This window comes from Capsicum annuum, chromosome 6 (genome assembly GCF_002878395.1).
Source record: "Capsicum annuum cultivar UCD-10X-F1 chromosome 6, UCD10Xv1.1, whole genome shotgun sequence".
Taxonomy (NCBI): Eukaryota; Viridiplantae; Streptophyta; class Magnoliopsida; order Solanales; family Solanaceae; genus Capsicum; species Capsicum annuum.
The window spans coordinates 226,162,940-226,173,787 of record NC_061116.1 but is presented as its reverse complement, the minus strand read 5'-3'; the positions used below and the strand labels follow the sequence as shown (position 1 = coordinate 226,173,787).

Below are 10,848 nucleotides of genomic sequence, written 5' to 3'. Positions count from 1 at the left end.
GGTGCGTATATTTGTGTATATATCTTCTATAGACATGTATATTTAATGTATACATGTGTATATATTTTATAAATTAGTATATAACTATATATATATTGTAGTATATACATATATTGTAGTATATGTTTTACTTAAAGTAGTAAATATATATTGAATGGTGCGTATATTTATGTATATATCTTCTATAAACGTGTATATTTAATGTATACATGTGTATATGCTTTATAAATTAGTATATAACTATATATATATATTGTAGTATATATATATACTGTATTATATATTTTACTTAAAGTAGTACATATATATTGAATGGTGCGTATATTTGTGTATATATCTTTTATAGACGTGTATATTTAATGTATACATGTGTATATGTTTTATAAATTAGTATATAACTCTATATATATACTTATATATACTGTAGTATATATATGTTGTAGTATATGTTTTATTTAAAGTAGTACGTATAGTCATATATATTGAATGGTGCGTATATATGTGTAATTTTGTATATGTGTATATATTTTTTAAATTCTAATGTAGTATATACTATATATATAGTGTATGTATATTGACTATCGCATTTAAAATGTATATAGGTGAGTATATATTGTGTATATTAAAAAAAAAAAATTTAAATTTTTTACCAGGTTTGACCGGATTTTAACCGAATTTGACCGGATTGGGTTAATTGGACCAGGTTAGAGTTGTTTTTAAATTTTTTTTGTTGAGCCCAGATCGACCCACTTAACCCCAACCTGGCCCCGGCCCGACCCGACCCACAACCCGATTAATTTTAACAGGCCGGTTTGAGATTGGCCCGGCCCGGCACACTTGACAGCCTTAGGTTTGTCAATATTTTTTTCCTCTATAAATGTAGAAATATTTGCTTTGGTCCAGCACAATCACCCGATCTATAATAAGTGATAAACATAATACAATATCTCTCCCTATTCGTCTGTCTGTCTATCCATTCATCTCTAAAATTGTATCTCTTTACATTTATCAGTAGCTGGTTGCAACTATTATCAAGTAATTGCTCTACAGAATCAATCGTCAGTACTCAGAACATCTCAATTTCCTGTTGAAGTGGATGTGGGTGGGCCAATGGTGGAATCTAAACAGATTTGGCTTGAGCAATTGCAGCAGCAATGATTGATTTCAGCAAACGGGAGAGGTTGATCAAGAAAGGAGTGTAGACAAAATAGCAAGTGATTGTCCAAGTGACTAACCCCTGAAAAAGATAAAAAGGCCCGGTTATTATGAACTTGAGAAAAGCTCCCTTCCTTTCTAAGGGCGTGGGAGGAATGTCAAATAATGTAAGGTTTTGCTTGCTGCTGATATGCCGCTTTACCTGTCCAAAGATCTGGATGTTTGCTTGAGGATAATACCACAAATTAAACCATCTGAAAATTGTTGCCTTGTCAATGTTCCAAAAAATATTCGGTAGGCACATAGCATATTAGTTGAATAAAATGCAGAAGTTCGGAGTAATAAAGAGATTTCTTACTCCATTGCAGGGATCTCAGCAAATGGGCAGGCAAGACCTACAACACAGGCTAATGCAAACCCCAGTCTTGTTCTATCGAGCAAAAACCATATGAGTTCTGCTCCTGCAAACAAGACATAGGCTTCAACGTTGTCTGGCACTCCAACTTTGTACATTTCAGCGCTCAATTCAGTAAATAACACCACTGCTCTGTGTAACATTAGAAACATTTAATAAAATAGGATGTTGTTACACTTACATACATCTATCAGGATATTGCTTGTATTAATGGGGCGAGTTTAATTTGTGGTCCTTACATGATACAAGTGAACCGACAGTTGTGATCTCTAGGCTACCCTCCGGAGGCTGTTGAGAAGAGAAGTTGTGCTCAAGCAGCAAGTGCAACAGACCCACAGAGCAGTAAAATAAGCCAAGCAAAGGGGGAACCTGAAAGAGACTCAAATTCAATTCCTGAAATTGAGGCCAGAAATTAAGAAAATTGGCAGCTTACCCATATATTTGTGTGAAGAGAAGCAACATCAAGTGCACCATTTTGGTACACCACTAGATGGACTCTGGAATGTATTCCATCAATAAGGGGGCCCAAGAAGAAGCCTGTAGCGAAGAGAGAGAGTGACACTAACGGCAAGAGATGCCTCGGGGTTGTACTTTCACTCTTTGAAGTAGTGGCACTATCTATTTCGCCCTTCTTTATGGCTTCTGGTCGCATTAGCACTAACTTCTTCTTCGTCTTCTTCAAGATGGAAAGGGGACAAGGACCGGGGATGAGGATGGGAAAGGGACTAGGTTTGGGTGTGTAGCAGGAAGTCGACCTGAGTAAACAACGAGGGGAGCCAAAAGTCAGAGAAATCTGCGTTCTTTTTTCCAAATACAGGAGCACTTCCTCATCCGAATACAATATCCAACTTGTATTATCTCATTTGGGGGGCCATGGATAAATAACACTCTGATTTATGATCCACACACTCTGGATAATACTCCCTCCATTTTATTTTTACTTGTCCCTGTGACTTGACACATCCCAAACTTTAATTAGAAATATATTTTACTAACGACTATTATTATTTTATGTAGTTATCTAATACTAAAGGTAAAAAAGAAAACATAGGTATGCATTTCATATTTTAAGAGCCAAAATTAAATCCAGATATGCAAAGAGAAAAAAATTACCTCAACAAGGCCTCGAGAAAAAAAGGGAATAGTTGGGACCCCTCATTTTTGTAATGCCTTAGTGACGAGGTTTTTCTGAACGATCTCCGTCATAAACTTCGACATGCATTGGAGAAGAAGGTTGCGAAGAAGGAGAGGAGGAGCAGCAGGAGAAAGAGGAGTGTGGGCAACTTTTGGTAAAGGAAAATAGTCGAGCGGTCAATTTGAGTAATGAAAAAATGGCCACTTTTTGTAATAAGTTAAAAAAAATAAGTGGATTAGTTTTTAAAAAAATAAATGAGTTTGGATTCATCATTTTTTTTACTTTTTAAGAAATGAGCTCAAGGTGTAAAATTCATTAGCAAAATAAGTTATTTCAAGACTAGTTATTTTGAGATAAGTTATTCCATTATATATTTAAAATAACTTATCCTATTGTTATGGTATAAACGATGGGATATGTAATTCCGCGACTAACTAATATCTTTAACTAACTGAATGATAAATATCTTGCATTTTATCTTGAGATTATTATACCTTACAACTCACATCAAATGACTACTTAGATATAAATAAAAATTTATGAAAAAGTGTACTAAATATTTATATTAGTTTATAAAAATCATTATATTAAATATATATTATTATAAAATTTATGTATATAATTTATCGATTTAATTCAATTTTATTTTTTGAATTACTTTTAACAAAATCAAACCAAACCAAATATTATCTATTTTTTAAAGGTTATAAAGAAAATCAAACCAAAACCAAATGACAATCGATTTATTTAATTGATTCGATTCCATTTTTTATTTGGATATGTATTTAATCAAACCGTGGACATCCCTACATGATTTCTATAAGTTCTTTTGAGTTTATTGAGTCAATTAGTTATTTTTGGGTATTATGCCATATTTTCAGTATAAAATATAAAATTGAGGTGAACTTTATTTTTTTTAGTTAATTTTGGCAAAATTAAATGACTATAGAGGTCAAAAATAAGGAAAAAATGATCTTTATGTGAGAAAGCTAAAATTAGATGAATTTTATATGGTATAAGATAGAAAAATACTGTAACTTTTGTTGTGTGATAATCCTTAATGCTGAATAACTTTTATGTAACAAAGAGAAATTGACGTACATATTATTGAAAAAAAAAGTATTATTAATTAAGTATATATAAGAGCAAGCTTCACAAACCACGGTATTATAGGACCTAGTTTAGGTCCAGCCATACATGTCATATTTACGAAACTAGTGACATTTTCTCTCCTTTATCCTATTTTAATCAAGATACAGTATATGTATCTCACTCGATAAGAGTTTGTTTCACTCGATAAGAGTTTGTTTCTGACATACAGGCTCGCAACATTTTCAACCTCCCTATCTCTCTCTCCCTCTCCCTCTCCCTCTCCCTAATTTTTTTTAGTCATTATTTTATAATTAGGGATCAAATTGATATTTTTCTAAACTTTTGACTCTTTTGTATTAGAATAAAATTAAAATGAGAAGGGTTTACAATTACTTTTAATTATAATATCAGCAAGTTGGGCAAAAGGAAACGACAGTTACCAACTCAAGAATCCTCTCATCACAACCTTGAAAGAGTTTCTCCCAAAACTTGCATCAAGTATATAGTTGTTGCTATGATTAATGGATATTTAGTATAGTGGCTACGGTGATACTCGATTATCACTTAATTGTACTGTTCCTAGCCTTTCCCTGAAAGCGCGAGGCTTTGTAAAGTTCTTGGGAGTTGGCAGAATAGTAATTTGGTTCAGAGGCGGACCCATGTGGTGCCTCGAGGGTAGACGTGCACCTGGTAACTTTTTTTAAAAATTATATATACATGTATATATATCCTACTAAAGTGTTAATATATTTTATTGTGCACCCTTAATAATAAAACTGTGTGGGTGCACTGGTTTGGAACTCAAACGCTGATGCTCTTCTAGCCTGATGTTGCGTGTTCGATTCCTGATGGAGTCTCTCGATTTTTTCATTTTACTTCTCCTTTATATACATTTAAATGTCACGATTTCTGATGGAGTCTCTCGATTTTTTAATTTTACTTCTCCTTTATATACATTTAAATGCCACCAGCTAGGCAGGCGCAATTTTTCATTTGATGCTAATAGGTGTACACATTTCTTCCTTTCATTTTTTTTAAATTTTTTTATTCAATTTTGGGTAATGTTTTTTTTTTTTTGGTAAACGGACTTTTCATTCCACCAAATTTAACATTACAAAATCAGGTAATTGCTGACCAATTACCTCTCACATTCTACTATTACTCATATACACACATATCCTGGCTAGCTACACATTCATCAAGGATAAGAATTTAAGTTTTGTAACTGTTTGTGCCACTTATTTACATAATTTCCTTTCATATGTATATGCAATGCTATACTTCTACAAATTGCATCACTAGAATAAGGTCTCTTCTGGAATCTGAGGTGATTCCTAGCTGTCCAGATGGAATGGAGCATCATACTGAATGCTGCTGCTACAATTTCTCTGTACCCTGTATCATTCTTCAGCCCTTTCACCAACCAGTTTATCTCTGCATTCCAGCTTCCAATTGCTCTCGATTGTCCTAGCCATATAAGCAGTCTTCTCCAAATACCTTTAGTGATGTTGCATTCAAAAAATAAATGGTCAAACAATTCATCAGTTGTACCATAAAATACACATGATTGAGAAACCTGTATGCCAAGCTTCAGTAATCTCTCCACTGTTGCCAACCTGTGTTGTAGATCTAACCACAAATTGAATTTATGACTTGACTGCATGTGAGGTTGCAAAATCAGTTTCTTTCATGACACTCTGGAGTGTTGAGGAATCTGCAGTAAGTACAACTTCTTGATGCTGAATTTCCTTTCTTTTTGCAATAACTGCAGTCTGTCTAGCATATTTCCATGCCCCCTGTTGTGTCTCCATTATCAGCTTCCTGGTATTCAAAATCTTCCTAATCACCCTAGAGACATCCTTGGGTAGATTAAGTTGCTCCAAGTCCTGCTTCTTTATGTAAAAGGTGTTGATCCATTTTATCCACAGGCAGTCCTTTTTCATTGCTACTGCCCATAGATGATTAGCTACTGTAGCCTTGTTCCATAAGTAAAGGTTTATTACATTCAACCCCCTGCACTCTGTGGTAGATACACTTTTTTCCAAGCTACAAAAGCCTTTTTTGATATTTCATTCTTTCCAGTCTATAAGAAGGTTCTGCATATAGTTTCAATGCCTTTTGAGTACTTTCTTGGGGATCAGGAACACTTGTGCCTAGTATGCTTGCATATCAAATATCACTGCCTTGATTAATTGTAGCCTGCCTGCATAGCTTAATAACCTTACAGACCAACAATTAATCTTTACTGTTATATTCTCAATCAATGGCCAACAAAGAGCTATAGATAACTTCCTTGCAGCAATAGGTACCCCCGGGTACTTGAACGGAAATGTGCCTACACTATAACCTGTCTTCTCCAAGATTTCTTGCTTCAAGTTTTCTGTGATGCCAGCCAGGAATAGAGAGCTTTTGTATACATTTACTTGCAACCCTGATACTTTAGAAAACTTTCTAAATGTCTGGTTGAGTAGCCCGATGGACCCTTTATCTTCCTTACAAAACATCAGCAAGTCATCAGCAAGCACACATGTATCGCCCCCAGCTTCTTGCACCTTGGATGGAATTGGAAACTCTTATTCCTGGCCAGTTGCTTCAGCAATCTGTTCAATTATTCCATAGCAAGGACAAATAGATACGGTGACATTGGGTCACCTTGTCGTATACCTCACTTGCCTTGGAATGCTTCAGTTAGGCCATCATTAATGGTTAAGGAATAAGACACAGTAGTTATCATGCCATAACCCATCCTACAAATTTGCTTGGAAATCCCATCTCTATCATCAATTTCCTTAAGAAAGCCCATTCAAGTGAATCATATGCTTTCCTTATATCCACTTTGAGTATACATCTTGGAGAAATGCCTTTCTTGTTATAGCTTTTGAAATAATATTATCTGTGATGCATCTCCCTTCTATAAAGGTTGATTGTGCATCCCCTATCAAGTCCCCTATAACATTCTTTAGTCTTCTGGTAATCACATTAGTGATTATCTTATATACTGTTGTACAACATGCAATAGGCTTGTAATCCTTAACTTGAGTGGGGGAGGATACTTTGGGAATCAAAGTTACAGTAGTACAATTGATTCTTTTATCCATTACACTACTATTGAAGAAGTGAAATATAGCATTCAACAGGCCAGTATGTACCTCCTCCCAGCAGTTAGTGAAAAATTCTATAGGAAAGCCATCGACTCCAGGTGCTTTTTCCTTGGGCATTTGCTTGATTGCAGCTTGGACCTCCTCAGGTGTTACTTGTTGGATCAAGCACATCTGCTGCTCCCTAGTAAGACAATAGCCCTCCTGAACTACTTCAGCATCAGGGCAAGGATGCATCTCCCCTTCCTGCCCTATCAGGTTCGAGAAGAATGAAATGAACTCCACTTCAATGTCCTCAGGTATTGTTAACTTGACCCCATTCTCGTCATGTACAGATGTGATGGTGTTGTTAATTGTTCTCATTTTTCATTGTGCATGGAAATATCTTGTATTGGAATCACCACTCTGTATCCAAGAAGCTCTGGCTTTGTTTGGCTAATGTTAATTGCTTTTAATATTTACTTATTACTTGAAATTTAGTGTATAAAATTTATTTATTTCTTTTTTCTTGCTTCTATTTAAGTTCACGGGATTTGATTAAAAATAAATAAATGATTATTTTTACTTATATTCTTGATGAATTTTTGATTTTGTAGGAATTTGTTATTGATTCTTGTGAATTGAAATGGATAGATATTATTCTCTACAATCAAGTTCTAGTTTTAAATACAATTCTCATTGCCTTAGCAAAAGCAAAAAAGGGAAAAAAAAGCTTCAAGGTCTATTATATTTAAGCACAAATTACAAATAAAGAATGAGATTTAACAAAAAAAAGGCATAAAGGAGAAAAAATATAAACATATGTCTAGTTCAAGACTAATAATATAAGCATGAATTACAAATATATAAACACAGAAATTATTTTTTTTTTTTTAAGTGAAATATCCATTGTTTAGTGTTCGTATCTCCAGAAAAATCTCATTGAAAAGGAAAAGTATATCTTATAAATTAGAACCTAAACTGCACATTAAACGAGGCGAGCGATCAACACAAATTTGAGTCTTTATTCAGAACTTATGCGCGTCTTTAACAATACTGGTGCACCCTCAGACTTCAAATCCTGAATTCGCCTCTGATTTGGTTGGATAGCTTTAATTTCTAACTATTGTTTATTGTTTTAAGATAATTGTGGTCATAATGTTTTAATGATATTTATTAATGGTGTTAAATTAATATATATGGTTTAGGCGTGATTGGATAATATCCCGAGATGTCAAGGAAGTTGATCAAATTTTGTTACTTTTTATATAGTGGTGTGCAATGATTACATAATCATTGCCTTATGACAATGAGATGGCAAAGTCATTACCATTATATGTTAGGCCGCAATTACTGTTTCGTGGAATTTTATAAATTCTCCCTGAATTCAAGTTCAGTTCTATATTTTAATTTTTATATTTTGTACTACTACTTAGAATGAGATTATTATAGCAAATAGGTGTTATTAAATTTCTACTCGTTTTTGGAATTTTGTATTTGACAGATCTTAATCATTTGAAAGTTTTACGTAAGGGCAAGTTTATAAATTGACGCTTGGCTTCAATTTGAGGCAAGTTGAGACTTTTCTTAGATTCTTTTTCAAAGTGCTTATTTGTATATTTGTTAGTTATGTGTAATGGGAGCAACGGGAATTGAGGGTCCTGTATAGGTGATTGTGACAAGTATCTATGCGCGTACCAGTGTTGTTTGAGGGGATAAAATAAATTAATTATATGTTTGCACTGTTTTGAGAATACTCTTACTTGATAAGTTGAGTTGATTTTGAAATTGATGTTTGATCTGACTTGAGACACGAAATGCTTTGCTTGACTTTATTGTTGTTTTGGGATCGAAGTTGCACGCCTGCACATCATGCATTGCATTTTATGTGGGATCGGAGTGCACGCCTGCACAGTATTATATATATTTATTAGGATCGGAGTGCACGCCTGCACAATATTATATATATTTATTGGGATCGGAGTGCACGCCTGCACAGTATATTTATTGGGATCGGAGTGCACGCCTGCACAGTATATGCGCTTGCATTGCATTACATCGCATTGCATGGATTCATTTGGTTCAGATTGGTTAAAGTATATTTGTTGACCTTGTACTTATTGTGTATGAGTTATTTGTTTTATTGGATTGAGAAATTTTTGGATTGTGGTATGATATCCTTATGACTGTTCAACTTGACTATTCAGTTAGATTAAGGTGGTCTTCCTGAGCGCAGGTTATGTGTTGTGTTTAGATGATTTATGTGGTGTCACTCGTCACCACTTTGAATTAGGGTCGGTCGACGATGCTTGCTGAGTACATGTGGTTTCGTACTCACTCTTGCCTTTTTTTTCTGCACCCTACGTGCATGTACAGATCCGACGACCTCTGGATATTGATCCTCGTGGTTCCTTCTTTGCTAGTTTCATTGGAGATTCGAGGTAGCTGCTACTGACTTTAGAGATTACATAAATCTCCTTCAGCCTTATTCTTATGCATTTTTTTTTTCGCATTTTGAAAGACTCGAACTTTCTTTTGGTTCTATATTTTAGTGGCTTGTATTAATGACTTCCAGATCTGGGATATCTACAAATTGATGCTTCTATTCTATTTATCTAAATTATGATATTGTTCAGGATTGGTTACATTCTTATTTTCTTCCGCTTATATGAGTTTGAGATGTTCTTGGAATTGGATCTTTGGCTTACCTATTACGGAGGATGGAATAGGTGCCATCACGGTCCCGAATTTGAGTCGTGACACTCCCTCTGTAGTAATTTACGAAACATTGAAAATGTTGCGACTCTATATATCAGAATCAAACTCTTATCGAGTGAGATACACACACTGTATCTTGATTAAAATAGGATAGAGGAGAGAAAATCTCGCTAGTTTCGTAAATATGACATGTATGGCTGGACCTAAACTAGGTCCTATAATACCGTGGTTTGTGAAGCTTCCTCTTATATATACTTAATTAATAATACTTTTTTTTTAATAATATGTACGTCAACTTCTCTTTGTTACATAAAAGTTATACAACATTAAGGATTATCACACAACAAATGTTGAACCCCAATATTCACTTGTGAACATCCTTAGTGAAAATTCTGACTCCCCCACTATATTCAGCGGGTTTTATAATTTTTTGAAGGCATCACTGTACTGTGTGGGTATAGTAGCTATGTTTACCTAGATAGTTTTTTCGAAATATGATGCATAAATAATGATACTCCATTAATTGTTGTAAATTCTATGTATTAGTAATTTAAGCATATTTCTTTTATATTAAAATAAAACATGAGTAGTAGTTATCTACTAGCTTTCGTTAAGTGATAATGACGTAGACCGTTTTGTCAGGTACTGGATAACACTATACAGATTTGGTTATTTGGTTATGCATAGGCCTTCCAACAGACACAAAGTAGAGGATCCCAAGAATTTTGGAAATTGAACATGCTCAAAAGATGCCCAGAGCTTTTAGCTTTGATCATTTGACGACGTCGCCCAATGTCCGAAATTTTCATGTGAAAGTTTGGTGAATATCGAACAAAGAAGAAAGCCATGAAAGAAAAGCATATTGGCTAGTGATTGTGAGACGGGAGGGGACACCAAAGGCCTTTGCCCTTCCATCCCTCGGATAGATAGAGAGGGGGCAGAGCTTTTGGTTTTTTCATGTTGTCAAAGATTTGAACAATGAAAATAGATGGCGAGTGCCTTATTGAATTGATCAGGTCAAGTAGGAACAAGGTTCAAGTCTACCGGTCTGTTAGAATGTCTCAGCTGCATACATCACTGTACTTCCACTTGACACCTATTGTAATGATAAATGGCTTGTCACGCTGTGATCTTCTCTTGAATTCTCAAAAAAACTTTTGTCGTTGTCTCGGTTGTGCTACAGTCCTAACTAGTTGACTTGCTCATTTAAAAAGACCAGCTAAACATCGAAGGAAGCTTTGAGCTCATATGTTCAT

At 34.6% G+C, this 10,848-nt stretch overlaps 1 protein-coding gene and 1 long non-coding RNA gene across 2 annotated transcripts; one reads left to right on the top strand and one right to left on the bottom strand.

Annotated features, from left to right (window-relative positions):
* Positions 1-893: 893 nt before the first annotated feature.
* On the bottom strand, positions 894-2,222 carry LOC107875229. The gene is made up of 5 exons (XM_016721847.2): positions 2,004-2,222; positions 1,810-1,939; positions 1,514-1,697; positions 1,358-1,409; positions 894-1,237 (listed from the first exon to the last, which is right to left on the bottom strand). Exons 1-5 carry the CDS (start codon positions 2,220-2,222, stop codon positions 1,121-1,123), a joined length of 702 nt encoding a protein of 233 aa, XP_016577333.2. The 3' UTR covers positions 894-1,120.
* LOC124899396 lies at positions 1,237-2,566 on the top strand. Its single transcript, XR_007056865.1, has 2 exons — positions 1,237-1,449; positions 1,524-2,566. It is a non-coding gene; the product is annotated as an uncharacterized LOC124899396 (long non-coding RNA).
* Positions 2,567-10,848: the final 8,282 nt, after the last annotated feature.

Excerpts from the sequence above, each read along its gene's own strand:
- LOC107875229 (XM_016721847.2), bottom strand. The coding sequence starts at position 2,222 with ATGCGACCAGAAGCCATAAAGAAGGGCGAAATAGATAGTGCCACTACT. Across the intron at positions 1,698-1,809 it reads TGTCGGTTCACTTGTATCAT|TGGTGTTATTTACTGAATTG; the intron begins GTAAGGACCACA and ends TACACAGAGCAG. Across the intron at positions 1,410-1,513 it reads GCTGAGATCCCTGCAATGGA|ATGGTTTAATTTGTGGTATT; the intron begins GTAAGAAATCTC and ends AACAATTTTCAG.